Source organism: Amia ocellicauda, chromosome 11, assembly GCF_036373705.1.
Source record: "Amia ocellicauda isolate fAmiCal2 chromosome 11, fAmiCal2.hap1, whole genome shotgun sequence".
In the NCBI taxonomy this organism is placed as follows: Eukaryota; Metazoa; Chordata; class Actinopteri; order Amiiformes; family Amiidae; genus Amia; species Amia ocellicauda.
Window position 1 is genome coordinate 25,233,198 of NC_089860.1, and position 17,438 is coordinate 25,250,635.

At 48.1% G+C, this 17,438-nt stretch overlaps 1 protein-coding gene across 3 annotated transcripts in view; it reads left to right on the forward strand.

Moving 5' to 3' along the window:
* LOC136763259 (Kv channel-interacting protein 1) overlaps nucleotides 1-8,351 on the forward strand; it is a 32,491-nt gene extending 24,140 nt beyond the window's left edge. For all 3 annotated transcript variants that reach the window (XM_066717122.1, XM_066717123.1, XM_066717124.1), the window contains exons 7-8: nucleotides 3,259-3,321; nucleotides 6,952-8,351. In XM_066717122.1, coding sequence (XP_066573219.1) covers nucleotides 3,259-3,321; nucleotides 6,952-6,999 — 111 coding nt within the window. In that variant the 3' untranslated portion in view covers nucleotides 7,000-8,351. The remainder of the gene's footprint in view (nucleotides 1-3,258; nucleotides 3,322-6,951) is intronic.
* Nucleotides 8,352-17,438: the final 9,087 nt, after the last annotated feature.

Sequence of the window (17,438 nt, forward strand, 5' to 3'; positions counted from 1 at the left end):
CCCCACAGCACAGCACAGCACAGCACCCCACAGCACAGCACCCCACAGCACCCCACAGCACAGCACCCCACAGCACAGCACAGCACAGCACCCCACAACACAGCACCCCACAGCACAGCACCCCACAACACAGCACCCCACAGCACAGCACAGCACAGCACAGCACAGCACCCCACAGCACAGCACAGCACAGCACCCCACAGCACAGCACCCCACAGCACAGCACAGCACAGCACCCCACAGCACAGCACAGCACCCCACAGCACAGCACCAAACAGCACCCCACAGCACAGCACCCCACAGCACCCCACAGCACAGCACAGCATAGCACCCCACAGCACAGCACAGCACCCCACAGCACAGCACCCCACAGCATAGCACAGCACCCCACAGCACCCCACAGCACAGCACCCCACAGCACAGCACCGCACAGCACAGCACAGCACAGCACCCCACAGCATAGCACAGCACCCCACAGCACAGCACAGCACAGCACCCCACAGCACCCCACAGCACAGCACAGCACAGCACCCCACAGCACAGCACCCCACAGCACAGCACAGCACAGCACCCCACAGCACAGCACAGCACAGCACCCCACAGCACAGCACAGCGCAGCACAGCACCCCACCGCACAGCACCCCACAGCACAGCACAGCACCCCACCGCACAGCACCCCACAGCACAGCACAGCACAGCACAGCACCCCACAGCACAGCACAGCACCCCACAGCACAGCCCAGCACAGCACCCCACAGCACAGCACAGCACCCCACAGCACAGCACAGCACAGCACCCCACAGCACAGCACAGCGCAGCACAGCACCCCACCGCACAGCACCCCACAGCACAGCACAGCACCCCACCGCACAGCACAGCACAGCACCCCACAGCACAGCACAGCACAGCACAGCACCCCACAGCACAGCACAGCACAGCACAGCACCCCACCGCACAGCACCCCACAGCACAGCACAGCACCCCACCGCACAGCACAGCACAGCACCCCACAGCACAGCACCCCACAGCACAGCACAGCACAGCACCCCACAGCACAGCACAGCACAGCACCCCACAACACAGCACAGCACAGCACCCCACAGCACAGCACAGCACAGCACCCCACAGCACAGCACAGCACAGCACAGCACCCCACAGCACAGCACAGCACAGCACCCCACAGCACAGCACAGCACAGCACAGCACAGCACCCCACAGCACAGCACAGCACAGCACAGCACCCCACAGCACAGCACAGCACAGCACCCCACAGCACAGCACAGCACAGCACAGCACAGCACAGCACAGCACAGCACAGCACCCCACAGCACAGCACAGCGCAGCACAGCACCCCACCGCACAGCACCCCACAGCACAGCACAGCACAGCACAGCACAGCACCCCACCGCACAGCACCCCACAGCACAGCACAGCACAGCACAGCACCCCACAGCACAGCACAGCACCCCACAGCACAGCACAGCACAGCACCCCACAGCACAGCACAGCACCCCACAGCACAGCACAGCACAGCACCCCACAGCACAGCACAGCGCAGCACAGCACCCCACCGCACAGCACCCCACAGCACAGCACAGCACCCCACCGCACAGCACAGCACAGCACCCCACAGCACAGCACAGCACAGCACAGCACCCCACAGCACAGCACAGCACAGCACAGCACCCCACCGCACAGCACCCCACAGCACAGCACAGCACCCCACCGCACAGCACAGCACAGCACCCCACAGCACAGCACCCCACAGCACAGCACAGCACAGCACCCCACAGCACAGCACAGCACAGCACCCCACAACACAGCACAGCACAGCACCCCACAACACAGCACCCCACAGCACAGCACAGCACAGCACAGCACAGCACCCCACAGCACAGCACAGCACAGCACCCCACAGCACAGCACAGCACCCCACAGCACAGCACAGCACAGCACCCCACAGCACAGCACCCCACAGCACAGCACCCCACAGCACCCCACAGCACCCCACAGCACAGCACCCCACAGCACAGCACAGCACCCCACAGCACAGCACCCCACAGCACAGCACAGCACAGCACCCCACAACACAGCACAGCACAGCACCCCACAACACAGCACAGCACAGCACAGCACAGCACAGCACAGCACAGCACCCCACAGCACCCCACAGCACAGCACCCCACAGCACAGCACAGCACCCCACAGCACAGCACCCCACAGCACAGCACAGCACAGCACCCCACAACACAGCACAGCACAGCACCCCACAACACAGCACAGCACAGCACAGCACAGCACAGCACAGCACAGCACCCCACAGCACAGCACCCCACAACACAGCACAGCACAGCACAGCACCCCACAGCACCCCACAGCACAGCACAGCACAGCACAGCACAGCACCCCACAGCACAGCACAGCACAGCACCCCACAGCACAGCACCCCACAGCACAGCACAGCACAGCACCCCACAACACAGCACAGCACAGCACCCCACAACACAGCACCCCACAGCACAGCACAGCACAGCACAGCACCCCACAGCACAGCACAGCACAGCACCCCACAGCACAGCACCCCACAGCACAGCACAGCACAGCACCCCACAGCACAGCACCCCACAGCACAGCACAGCACAGCACCCCACAGCACAGCACAGCACAGCACCCCACAGCACAGCACCCCACAGCACAGCACCCCACAGCACAGCACAGCACAGCACCCCACAACACAGCACAGCACAGCACCCCACAACACAGCACCCCACAGCACAGCACAGCACAGCACAGCACAGCACCCCACAGCACAGCACAGCACAGCACCCCACAGCACAGCACCCCACAGCACAGCACAGCACAGCACCCCACAGCACAGCACCCCACAGCACAGCACAGCACAGCACCCCACAGCACAGCACAGCACAGCACCCCACAGCACAGCACCCCACAGCACAGCACCCCACAGCACCCCACAGCACAGCACAGCACAGCACCCCACAGCACAGCACAGCACAGCACCCCACAGCACAGCACAGCGCAGCACAGCACCCCACCGCACAGCACCCCACAGCACAGCACCCCACAGCACAGCACAGCACAGCACAGCACAGCACAGCACAGCACAGCACACTGAGCAACATTCTGATATGTAACACTGCACTGCACAGTTCTGTATACTGCTGTACCACACTGTATTGTAATAAAGTGTACAGCACTGACTATCTTCCTCTCTCTCCCTCCCTCTCTCTCTCACAGAAAATGGACAAAAACAAAGATGGTGTCGTCACTCTGGATGAATTCATCGCTTCCTGTCAGGAGGTACAGTCATCCCCTCCCTCTCCTTTCTTCCTCTCTCTTCCCTCTCTCTTTCTCTCCCTTCTCTGTCTCACTCTGAATTCAAATTAAAAAGTAATTGGCAAGACCAGTTTACACATTTAAAGCATTTAACACAGTAAAGAGGGGAAATTAATTAATTAAAATATCCAACAGAATAAATAAAGTTAAATCATAGAATCTGAGGAAGAGCCTGTGTGTACGGACCAGAAAAGCGGTCAGAGAGGGAGGATCCTGGGATAGGAAACAAAACCCAAATCTGGTCACCTGGCTGTAGAGAAAGCATGACAGCTTGCTCATCATAGTGACGTTTAATTCTTCTCTGTGAGGAAAAGAGAGCACATGACTTATGTAACTGCTCACGAAACCTACTAACACAATCCAGTACGGGTGTGTGTGTGTGTGTGTGTGTGTGTGTGTGTGTGTGGAGGAGTCATTTGTCATTAACTGATCCTTCAGCACCTTCAGAGGACCTCGAACAGTGTGACCAAAGACTAAATCAGCATGACTAAATCCCAGTGACTCTTGCACCACCTCACATATAGCGAACAAAACAAGGGTTCGCCTTCATTACATTCTTTCTCTGATTCAAGGCAAAACTTACGCTGCATAGATTTGAGTGTCTGATGCCTTGGGAAGCACTAAAGACTTTAAAACCTGCTCAAATAGTTTAGAGAGAATGTTTGTGCCTTGGTCTGTATGTACAATTTGTGAGAGTCCAAATATAGAAAATAACTTAATCAGAGCTTTCACTACAGACTGAGCTGAGATTCTATGTAGGGGAATAGTCTCGGAATAATGAGTAGCAACACACATAATAGTAAACAAGAACTGGTCACCGGACTTAGTTTTAGTTAACAGTCCTGCACAATCCACCAATACATGCTCAAATGGCTCACCCAAAACAGGGATATGACAGAGAGGGGCAGGAGGAATTACCTGATTCAGTTTACCTGTAGTCTGACATGTATGCCATGTACGACAGAACTGAGCTACATCTGCCTTCAACCCTGGCCAAAAGAAATGGCTAAGAACCCGGTCATATGTTTTTGTGATTCCCGAATGACCAGACCACGGGTGATCATGAGCAAGGGACAGAACATGCTGACGATAGGCTGTGGGGACAAAAATTTGATACACCACACTCCAGTCATTTTCTGAGTTAACGTGGGAGGTCCACGTAGGCATCACGAGGTCGTGATCAACAACGTAAGCCATGTTATGCTTGCTAACTCCCTCTGGAGCAACAGAAGTAGAAAAACATAACAAGGCTGGGATCTACTTTGAGAAGCATCAAGCTGTTCATGAGTGACATTTAACTGTTAAGCCTTGACAGTTTCAGCCAACCTTCCTTCTACCTTTTATTTTTTGTCAGGACACAAGGGGGAGCTCAAACACTGGGGCGAGAACCAAGTCTGAATAATCAGCCACTTCACCTAACTTTTGGGATTGAGCACACATGACAACACACGCTGGAAAAGCATTAGGGAAGCTCTGGGCTAGGTTGTCCGACTGAGTTTCTGGATGGTCCAACACTTTTATTATTATTATTATTTACGTATTTATTTATTTATTTATTTATTTATTTTATTTCCTGGCAGACGCCCTTATCCAGGGCGACTTACAACATAAGTGCAATACAAAGTGCAAGAATACAGTTCAGTACAAGGCATCAAACATTACAAATTCAAATTTACATTAAACAGAGCAATTCAAAATATAATAAATTTTACAACTTCCAATTTACACAGGTAAGTACAGTATAAAAGGTCATACATCCTGGAAAGTAAAAGCTAAGTGCTGTCAAGATGTAGGGTCACAGTCAAACACTTCTAACATAGGCAACATTTTACCTCCTGCAATATCATTTCCCAGTATGAAAGTGACACCTTGCACAGGCAGGGTAGGTCGTACATATGCAGACGTTTGCATAGGCCAGCATACTTGCACATAACATTAACGCGTGCATAGGGGAAACACAGAAACAGAAACCCATTTTCTATGTTGCGCAGTTTGTGTCATACATAATTTCGTGTACAAAAACAAAATGAACAATATCTGATGAAAGAGGGTTTTCATTTTGACCACGAAATGAATTGCAACCTTTATATTTTGTGTACAAAATATATTTTTCCTTACATCATTTCGTGGACATAATGCATACTCGGGTGTTCATTCCATCCATGGAAGGACGTTTTATTTTTCATCCACAAAATTGCTAACAACAAAATAAAAAAATTGTAGGACAAAATGCTCATTATGTGCACGAAATGATGCATGACAAACAGTGCCCCATAGTTTTGTGAGACCTCTGCACAGTAGTCTGTTAGTGTAATGTAATGTGTTTCGTGGGTGATGAGATGCATTTTAAATACTTTCGTATGTCAGCACATCGTTTTTCTGACCTGCTGCAGTGCCTACAGCCAGACATTGTATACCAGTCACCCAACCACTCGCCAATAAGCACAGATGAGCGACTGGCCATGGCTCTCAGAATCTCCCTGCTCTACCAATCAGAGGACCGCAGATATGTGTGATGTGTAGTTAAGATTTTGGAGTTGTGCACGTCGGCTCCTCTGCGAGCCTCTGCGAGCTGCGCTTACCCAGAAACCCTTTCTCTGCATAGCAACGCAGATACGCAAAGGTGTATCTTCACAGAAGCATAAATCAGGCTTTAGCTGTCTTGTTTCCCTTTCTCTCTCTTTCTGGCTTCTGTCCCTCTAGTGGCTCAGTAGAAGAACTACACTGCTCATTTCACTGATCAATTATGTTTATAATAAACTCCTCACCTTCTCTTTCCCCTCTCTCTTCCCTATCCCCCCCTATCGAACTGCTTTCAATCTCATCACTATTCAGAGATCTTGTGTAGTTCTCTGTATTGGGTTCTGAACATTTGTAACAGGGGTTAGGGTGACCAACTTGTGGGAAGTTTGAGTCTGATTTTTGGCTGTAATTTAGATTGGGCAGTTTGTTGACTGACTATGAATGCATGAATGGTTTGTGGGTCCCGGTCATTAATGGGGTAATCTACTTAGAGCCGAGCAGTATGAGAATCTGACCCAAGAGTCCACCCTGGTCCTGCCATTGAGGGTGTACGGACCCAGGCTCTTACAGAGACGCACTACTTGCTTCCTGCTCTTGTTCACCATTCTGTCATGGCTGTTTCTCAGTGTGGAAGTATGAGTGGCAGGGCAGGGAGTCTCTGGAGAGGTGTGTGTTTCCCTCTGTGCTAATATAGTCCATGTCTACCAGTCCTGGCATTGAGCTCTCCACACAGCAGCACAGAGCATAGCTATTTGAAGTAGGACATTTGTGTAGCTCGGGGTATCACTGTGCTACTGTTTCCGCCCTGGGGTGGGGGGTCTTTACTGGGGACAGGGGTTGGATGACAGGATGGCTCATAGGCTCCCTGTTTTCACTGAGACATGTGAGTGACACCAGGTCTGATTGAATGATGACATCATGTAAACTATTGACAATCCAGGGGCTGTGCTCTTCCTTACACATCTTGAGTGTAAGGACCCTGGATTTTCCTGCTGCTTATTGTAAATGACTTACTCTCTCTCCCTCTTTCCCTCTCTCCCTCTCTTTCTCTCTCTCTCTCTCTCTCTCCAGGATGAGAACATCATGCATTCTCTGCAGCTATTTGAGAATGTGATGTAGTAAGAGAGAGAGAAGAAGAAGAAGAAGAAGAAGAAGAAGAAGAAGAAGAAGAAGAAGAAGAGACAGAGAGCAGGAGAGGGACCATGCCGGAACATTATTCCACAGGTGGCACAAGGGAATAATTGCTCTTTCACCCCCTACTTCCTAACGAATGTGACTCCTGAACTGTGACCTATGACCCCGGGGTCTCCCAGCACCCCCTGCCCTAGTGGACTGTACCGTTATATGTGTACTCTGTGGGGTGGACAGAGTGGGGGGGTTTAGCACGGTGACCCCCCCACCCCCACAGAGGACAGATACTGAAGAGTCCTGCTTACCTGCTAATGCATGCTGCTACACACTGTGCTTATTTGTCAACAGAGGGAGTGAGTGTGTGAGTGTGTGAGAGTGTGAGAGTGTGTGTGTCTGTGTGTCTGTGTGTCTGTGTGTCTGTGAGTCTCACTGCCTTTGTTGTAGTAATTGTTGCATTCTGTTGTTGCTGTAGTTGCTGTTGTTTGTGTTGTTTGTGTTGTTGTATTGTATGTGTTGTATTATATGTGTTATAGTTGTTGTTGTTTTACAGTCTGGGGACCGAGGGAAGGGGGGTGGAGGAGAGGCAGTCTGTCTGTGTGTCTGTCTATGTGTGTCTATTTATTCGTCTGTCTGTTTGTGTGTGTCAGTATGACAGTATGACAGATTGTCTGTATGTCTATCTGTCTGTGTGTCTGTATGTTTGTGTGTCCTCGTGTGTCTCTGTGTCAGAGAGTCTGTGTCTGTCTCTCTGTGTATCAGTGTCAGAGTGTCAGTGTCAAGTGATGGCACCCCACCTCAGCCTGCTGGCATTCTGACATAACAGACAGCATTGTCCTGCAGTTTAGATAAGTTGCGATATGTGTGTGTGTGTGTGTGTGTGTGTGTTGCGTGGGGGGGAGGGGGGTTGGGTCAGAGTTCAATGTTGCCGGTGTCCTGTGTGCTGTGTCTGTGTCCTGACAGCAGGGGGAGCCACAGAGCTCACTCACTCACCAGCCACGTCCACTCACTGTGACGCAGAAAAGAGAGAGGGAATGAGAGAGAGAGGAAGAGAGTGGAGGAGAGAGACAGGGAGAGTGGGAAGGTGAAAAAGGGAGAAGAAGAGAGAAAGACACCTATGCAGAGATGATGGGAGTGAAAGCCATGATGATGTCCAGCCAGACTGACAGAGAGACTCTGTACTGGGTGTTACCCCAGTATAGCCCCCTCCCCCCAGTGACTCTGAGCCTCACAGACGCACCGACGCAGACTGTCTATCTAGCCCCTCTGTGGCTGCGCTGATGCGACGATGTTGTACAAACAATATTTATCGATATTTATCAATAAACTTTTGAGAGAATCTTTTCCCGGCTGTGTTCCACTCTCCTGCTTTATTCTCTGTCCTCGTCACACAGTCTCTGTGATATCAGCTGTGTGGTTGAAGAGTTTAACACACACACACACACACACACTGACTGTCTTTTCCTGTGTATCTCCTGCTGTGCTTCTGTTGTGCTGCATTGCTGTTGACCAGTGAGAGGAGTCCTCTGTGTAATTTTGCCAGTGTCCACCAGAGGTCGCCTGAAGCAAAGTAAACTGGCTGCATTGCTGGGGATTTCTTTTTAACCCCTCGAGGAATGAAGCCGAGCTGCACAGCCCTGGTGTGTGTGTGTGTGTGTGTGTGTGTATACACCGATCAGCCATAACATTATGACCACCTGCCTAATATTGTGTAGGTCCCCCTTCTGCCGCCAAAACAGCCCTGACCCGTCGAGGCATGGACTCCACTAGACCTCTGAAGGTGTCCTGTGCTGTCTGGCACCAAGACGGTAGCAGCAGATCCTTTAAGTCCTGTAAGTTGCGAGGTGGGGCCTCCATGGATCGGACTTGTTTGTCCAGCACATCCCACAGATGCTCGACTGGATTGAGATCTGGGGAATTTGGAGGCCAAGTCAACACCTTGAACTCGTGATTAATCAGACCAGGCCAACTTCTTCCATTGCTCCGTGGTCCAGTTCTGATGCTCACGTACCCATTGTAGGTGCTTTCGGCAGTGGACAGGGGTCAGCATGGGCACCCTGACTGGTCTGCGGCTACGCAGCCCCATACGCAACAAACTGTGATGCACTGTGTGTTCTGACACCTTTCTATCAGAACCAGCATTCACTTTTTCAGCAATTTGAGCTACAGTAGCTCGTCTGTTGGATCGGACCACACGGGCCAGCCTTCGCTCCCCACGTGCATCAGTGAGCCTTGGCCGCCCATGACCCTGTCGCCAGTTCACCGCTTTTCCTTCCTTGGACCACTTTTGATAGGTACTGACCACTGCAGACCGGGAACACCCCACAAGAGCTGCAGTTTTGGAGATGCTCTGACCCAGTCATCTAGCCATCACAATTTGGCCCTTGTCAAAGTCGCTCAGATCCTTACGCCCATTTTTCCTGCTTCTAACACATCAACTTTGAGGACAAAATGTTCACTTGCTGCCTAATGTATCCCACCCACTGACAGGTGCCATGATAACAAGATTATCAGTGTTATTCCCTTCACCTGTCAGTGGTCATAATGTTATGGCTGATCGGTGTATATAGTGTTTTACAGTACAAAATGCAGACCTGCTCTCACTGTTTATCTGTGAAACAAAATACAGATAATCACAAATCCCCCAAAACACACTGATCTTTTGTGTGGTTTTCTTAATGTTTCTTTCTTTTATTTGATTAATTATCTCTGGTTGATTTGTGTACCTGTTACCTATGTGCCTCAGCTGACCAGAGGGCAGCAGTCTGACAACGAGATGGAGGAGTGAAGGAGGAGGGCTGCATACAGCACAGAGAGAGGCCCATCTCTGTGTCTGACAAAACCACCATGCTTTTAACACGAGAGAGAGAGAAAGAGACAGAGAGAGAGATTGTGCACTGGCTGTGCTGTCTGAATGTGTGGTTGTGTGAAAGAGTCATCCATCACAGAATTACACAATCACCCATAATTGTACTTGCACACAATCACTCTCAAACAATTGCACAATCACAAAACTTTACTACAACCACGCAGGGCAGCATGCACACAATACCCCTCTCTCATAATAATAATAATAATAATAATAATAATGAATCACATATTGCACTCAGTTTGGTCAGTATCTGCTTTATTTTCCTTTACTGCTGCTTATGTGCTTCTTTGCACTGGGCACCTTGTATATGTTTTACTTGATTCTGCACGTCAAAATAAAGAGAATTAAAAGTCAAATAATAACAGTGGGACCTGGAGTTAGTGCTGAGAGTGGCTCTATCCCACAGCCTGGTGGTCCGGCTGGGATACGCAATGCCTGTATTGGCCAGCAGAAGGAGACAGAGACTGCAGAACAGATTGGAGGAGTCTAGCAGTCTAACGCTGTCACGCGCCACACTGACTGAACTGGGGACAACACTCCAAACATCATCAGATCTGTAGTTATCTGTATCTGTGTGTGTATGTGCATGTCTGTGTGTATCTGTAATTTGCTCTGAATAATTATCCAACTAAATTAAATAAAAGTAAATTAAATATTTGTACACCTGCATATAATTTATGCTAATGTATAGTATACACTGTGTATGCGTGTGTCTGTATACTATTATACTGCACAGCTGTGTGAGTGAGAGTGTGTGTATATGTGTTTGTGTGTGTGTGATCGTGTGTGAGTGAAAGAGTGTGTGTGACAGTGAGAGTGTGTGCATATGTGTTTGTGTGTGAGAGAGAGTGAATGTGTGTGAGTGTGTATATGTGTTTGTGTATGTGAGTGTCTTTGAGTGTGTGTGTGTGAGAGAGAGTAAAGGTATGTGTGTTGTGTTTGTGTGAAGACAGACGGATTGATACAATGGGTTATAAAGCAGAATCAGAGATAATCAAACTAATGTCTGTTGCTAATGACTCTCCCGCTTGCTCGCTCACTCTCTCTCACTCTGCCTGATGATAGGCACAGCAATTAAGTGTTTCAGCTGTCAGATGATGATTTTAATTAGCATTCTACAGAGGTAGAGAGGGGGGGGGTGATAGCTCGAGTCCATTCCTGCTGTTGAACATAATATACAGCCTGTATTAAAATCTCTCCTCCTTCCCTCCCTCAAACATAACCTCAAACTCAGAGTGTCTGTATTGATGCCAAAGCAGTTTTACACAGAACAGTACATTCAATTATACTGAATAACAACAACAAAAATACATACACACAATTAAATGTAATATAAACTACTTAACACTCAATACATTGAAAATAATGTTAAATACAAAAAAGAAATCAGAGTGACAGAATAGGAATAGTCAGGACAGCAGAATTAATAGAACAAATTGGCCACGGTGGTCCAGGTGACCTGCAGTGTCTGCCTGTGTGGAGCGCCCCCTTGTGGGTCCCTCAAGCCATGACAGGCCACTGCTTATTTTGCCACTAGTGGGACTGTGTCCTTCTCCCAGTACAATTTGCTAATTTCTTGCTTTCATTCAGTTGTTGGAAATGGAAGAGAGAAAGGGGAGCGATGTTTCCCTAATATATTCTCTGTATATATCCCTAATCTGAGGGTATCTGTTTCAGTGCAGGAGAAAGTGCACCTCTGTCTCCACCTATCCTGTCTCACAATGACCACACACTGTCCTCCACCAAACGGGGAGAGAGGAGGAGAGAGGAGGAGAGAGACAGGAGAGAGAGAGAGAGAGAGAGAGAGAGAGAGAGAGAGAGAGAGATAGTTAGTGCTCCAGTGAGATATTATGCTCAGCGATCCCTGCAGGTTACAGCAGCTTATTAAACCCCCACTTACTGCTAATAGAACTATCCTATTTGTGTTAAACACATAGAAATTAAAACTAAACACAATTACCGGCCAATCGCAGCCTCTCTGTGCGCCCTGATCACAGCACAGCCAGGCCTCCCTCTGCCTCTGAATCTTGTATTGGTAGCACAAGTGTAGTGTGGTTTTAATTGAGGTTTATAAGGTTGAAAAATGAAATGTATTGATACATTTTAGTTATTTATATTTAAATGCCTCCCCCTCTCTCTCTCTCTCTCTCTCTCTCTCTCTCCATCTCTTTCCCTCTCTTTGTAAAAGCAAATTAATGAATTTTCTCATTGGACAGTCAAAGCTGCGCTATACAAGAAAAAAATAAATAAACCAGACAGGTGGTGGAGGTGCACTGAGATTGCTCCAGATGCTGGTAGATAGATAGATAGACAGATAGATGATAGAAAGGGTTCATCAATCCCCACAATCCTCTGACTGTGCTCACTGCAGTATGATGACCGATACCAAGACTGTCAATTCAGTGTGTTGTGTGTATGTGGGGGGGGTTGTGTGTTTTCTAATAATCTGAATAAAGTCAGAACTCTGTCCCTCTCTCTCCCTGCAAACTCCTGGCCCCACCCAGCCCGCCAGGGTGTGATTGACAGGCAATTGAACAATTGTTTGTTTATTCCAGAATTATTATTTTTGTCAGATACAGTACATGGACGTACAGACAGGAAAGGAGGGAGAAGGAAAGGGGAAGATGGAAGGAAAGGGCAAGAGGGATGGAGGAGAGTGAGAGGCAGGAGGATAGAGGCAGAGGAGTGGAGGGGAAGCTACAGAGGTAGGGAGAAAGATTATTTTTTTAAAGCATTTAATTGGAAAACAAATGAAAACCACAACAACATCACAGAGGAAAAAAGATGGAATACATAACAAACTCAGTAAATAAATACAGAAATAAAAACTAGATAGACAGATAGACAGAGATAATTATATTGATTACAAAATAATTAATAATGGCAATAATGATAATGATAATAATAACAGTAAACCACAACCCACTGTTTTAACTTACTTCCCTCTCCCTCTCCCTCTCTCTCTCTGTGTGGAGGTGCAGAGTGTCCTGCACTACATTACTCCATTCATCACTGCCTTCTTATCTCCAATTACTGCCCCCCCCACCTTGCCTCCCCACCTCTCAGATCTAATTTCACCTGCCCACCCTCCCTCTCTCCCTCCCACTCTCCCTTCATCCCTCCTTCGCACTCTCTCTCCCTGTCCATATGTCCTTTCTTTCTCTCTCTCTCTCTCTCTCTCTCTCTCGCTCTCTTTCTGTCTGATGATTAGCTCCCCTGTCTACTAACCTAGTGAGTGTAATAATGATATTAATAAACAGCACAGAGCACAGCCCACAGGCAGAGAGAGAGAGAGCGGGGGGGTGAGAGAGATAGAAAGGGGGGGATGAGAAAGATAGAGAGGGAGGGGACAGTAGAAGAAGAGGAGAGAAACAGAAAGAGGTGGGTAGAGAAAGAGAGATAGAGAGGGGATGAAAGAAAGAGAGATGGAACAAGAGAGTACAGAAGAGAAAGAGAGAGAAAGTTAGATGGCTCCCTCCTCTCTCCCTCTCTCCCCCTCTCTGTCTCTCTCACAGCTCAAACCCCTATAACTTACTGCCTCCCTATCCTCTCTCCCTCCTTCATCCCCCTTATCTATCCTCCTCCTTGTCCCAACATCCTTCTTTCTTTCGCTCTCTCCCTCTCTCCTTACTCACACTCACAGGTCTTTATTTCTTTCTTTTATCTTTCTCCTTTTCTACCCTTTTTTTCATTTTCTTTTCACTTACCCCCTACCCCCCAGGCCTCCCCTCATCCTTTCCTCCACTTAGTTTTATCCTATTCTACTACTTTATTTTATTCTCTCTCTCTGTGCTCTGTCACCCAGGGATTTCCAAGGCAATAAAAAGAGGGAGAGGGAGGGGGGGTTAAAGAGATGGAGAGATGGAGAGGGTGAGAGATGGGGATTTCATCACTTGTTACTTGTCCTCCTCAGGATTAAAACCAGAGTTTTAATTTTGGGGGAGGAAATGAGATTGAGTGTCTTGTGAAAAAGAGAGAGAGAGAGAGAGATAGATGGAGGGAAGGAGAGAAGGGTAGGGGAGAGATGGAGGGATACAGAGGACAGACAGAGGGGTGTGGGAAAAAAGAGGCACAGCAATGGATCAGGGAGACGAGTGAAAGAGAGGGAGACAGGACGAGAGAGACAGGGAGAGAGAGAGAGAGAAAGAGAGAGAGAGAGAGAGAGAGAGAGAGAGAGAGATGCTGTAAGTATTACTGGGCCTCTAATAAATCACTGCATCATTACCTCAGGATACACTGACAACACCGTGAACAAGTGCACTGTACTGAGAGAGGGAGAAAAGAGAGGGAGAAAAGGTCAAAGATAGTGGGAGAGGGAGTCAGAGAGGGAGAGCAAGAGGAAAAGAGAGGGGAGAGGGAGGAGGTAAGAAGGAGCAGAGGCTGGGAGAGATGGAGAGAAATGGAGTGAGAGTGAGAGAAAGGGGGTTAGGAGGTAGTGAGGGAGGGGGGTAAGAGTTGAGAGAGAGAGAGTGTGGGGGTAGAGGGGAGAGGAAAGGGAGGAGCAGAGAGGGAGAGGGGCTAGAGGGGAGAGGAGAGAGGCAGAGGCAGAGGCAGAGTGATAATAATTCATCGGTTATTAAAAATAATGAAAAAAGTTAATGAGTTAATCTGATTTGTGGTAAAGAGAGTGAGGAAGAATACTCCCGCCTCCACTGAGGAGAGAGAGACACTGACTGACTGACTGACTGACACTTATCTGGAAAGAGAAACTGGCTCAAAAATACAATTATCCAATCCCAAAATCAATATATAATACTCGCACGTTCTCCACAGATCTCTGGAAGAGATCCTACAGCGCTTCAATTCATAGAAACAAACACACACACAACTTGTTTGCATTCAAGTCTCTGGCCTCAATTACAATGTCTCAGATTCAGTGTGATACATAGTCAGCAGTAGGATACACGTGTGAACTGTTAGTGTGTGAGCTGTGATTGTGTTTCTCCACCCTGTATCTCTCTCCATCTCTCTCCTCTCTCCTACCCTCTCTCTTTCTCTTTCCTAGTCTGTCTGTCTGTCCCTCTGTCTCTCTGTCCCTCAGTCTCTCTCTCTATACCTCTCACTGTCTCTTCACTTCTTTATGAATCCACTGCTCTCTTCCCCACCACCCCCCCTCTGTGTTTTAATGTGTTGTGAGGCCAGTCTTAATTCCCAGTCTAATATCTTTCTCTTTAAAAATTAGGATCGCCCTCAGCTCTGCACACACACACACACAATAACACACACACACTCACAAAATCACACACAGCACTACACACACACAGTTCTACACGCTCACAAACTTCACCGCACTACAAAAACACACTCACACACATACTGTGCACACACACCTATATGCATACAGACATATCTGCACATATGTGTTACAGTTTGAGAGTAAACATGATTCAGCATGTGTGTTTTAGCATGTGACTGCATGCATTTATGTGTTACAGTGTGTATGTTAGTGTGTGTGTGTGACAAAGGTGTGTGACTTAGTATGTTAGCATGTCAGTGTGTGTTAGCATGTTAGTGTTAGTGTGTGTGTGTCAAGAGCATGGGTTAGTGTGTGTTATGTGTTCCAGTGTATGTTACTGTGTTCCAGTGTGTGTGTGTGTGTGTGTGTCAATGTTTCAGATTGTATATGTGTCAGTGTGTTAGTGTGTGTGTGTGTGTGTGTGTGTGTGTGTGTGTGTGTGTGTGTGTGTTTCAGAGCATGTTCTCTTGTGTCACAGTAGTTCTGCATCTCTAATCATGCAGGCACTGCCATCTTAATTGTAATTAATTAGCACATTTGCTTATGCAAATGTAGGCAATTAAGTCATATTATCTTAATAATTGTTTACTAAACAGAATACTCCCCTAATCCACTTAGAATGCAATATTTATCTAACAGGAAATTATGTACCGCTAATTAAGCTCATTAGTCTAAATTGGTAATTAACTGTCTCTAATTACAAAGGGAATATTTACTTCAGGAGAGACTTGGAGCCTGCTCATGTCTGTCTGTTTGTCTCTGTCTGTCTGTCTGCCTGCCCGCCCACCCGTCCGTCCGTGTGTCTGTCTGTCTGTCTGCCCGCCCATGTTTCTGTCTGTCTGCCTATGTCTGTCTGTCTGTCTGCCTATTTGCCTGCCTACCTACATACCTGCCTGCCTGTCTGTGTTTCTGTATGCCTGTCTTTAAGTCTGTTTCTCTGTCTGTCTGGTGGTGGGGGGGTGATGGATGTTCTGAGAGCTAGTAGCTGCAGCTGTGCTGAAGGGAGGGAGGGATGGAGAGATATAGAGAGAGGGAGACGGATGGAAAGGTGAAGACACTGACAGATGGACAGCAATGGAGAGAATCTGCAGGAGGCTGTTGTGTGTGTGTGTGTGTGTGTTGTGAGTGTGGTGTTTGTTTGTGAGAATAGCAGGTGAGTATATCTCTGAGTTCAGTAACCCAGTGTAATAACTCCCTCCCTGTCTCTCTCTCTGTGTCCCTTATTCAATATCTCCCTCTTTCCCAGTCTCCTCTTTCCAATAAGACTCTCTCTCAGTCCCCTGTTCAATTTCTCTCTCTCTCTCTGTCTGTTCTCAATATCACACTCATAATCTCCTCTTTTCAATAAAGCACTCACCCAGTCCCTCATTCAATCCACACCTCCCCATCCCTCCCTCCCTCTGCCACACTCACTCTCTTCCCCTTCCTCTCTCTGCCCTTTTCAGTCTCTCCCGCTCTCTCTCTAACCTCCTGCACCTGCCCTCCTTTATCTCTCCTCCCCAACTTTCCTTCCCCTACTTATCACCCTCTTTATCCCTCTTTCTGTCCCTCTCTACCTCTCACGCTCACTCTCCCTTCCCCTCCATCCCCTCTCCCCCTCTCACTCTCTCCCTCACTGAGGTGAGAGGAGTGTCCCAGCGCTCTCCCTCCCCCTCTTTCCCCCTCTCCCTCCCTCTCTTTCTCTCTCAGTGAGGTGTGAGGAGGGTCCCATCTCTGCCTCCCTCTCCTCCTCCTCCTCCTCCTCCTCCTCCTCCTGCTGCTGCTGCTGGAATTTAATATGCAACTTTTTATTGGAAAACAATGGTGGCTGTCTGTGTGAATCCAGTGCGCAATATATCTGTTAGCGGCTCTAATTGGATAAAGGCAGGGAGGCCTATTTATCACCGCAAATTCCAGGCATTCCAGGATTCTTTTTATTATTTTAATGTATTTCTTTGGTATTAAATCACAAAAATGATGAATTAGCCCTGTCCCACACACTTGCCTCCATCCTGACAGAAAGTGATGCACAGTCCAATCTGACTGGTCATCCCCACTGAGACATTTTTTTCTTATTATTATTATTTTTAAAAATATATTTATATATATATATATATATATATATATATATATATATGTGTGTGTGTGTGTTCATGTTTGTGTGTATATATATATATATATATAATTAAACAAATAAATACATATTATTTATATATTTTATTTATTTGGTTTCTACCTCTCTTCTCTCTCTTTCTCCCTCTCTGTTTTTTTAATAATCCACTGTAAGTGGGCTTTATTGCCGTTAGAAGGGCAGCTTAGGTATCTTTAATATTCTGCCAATTA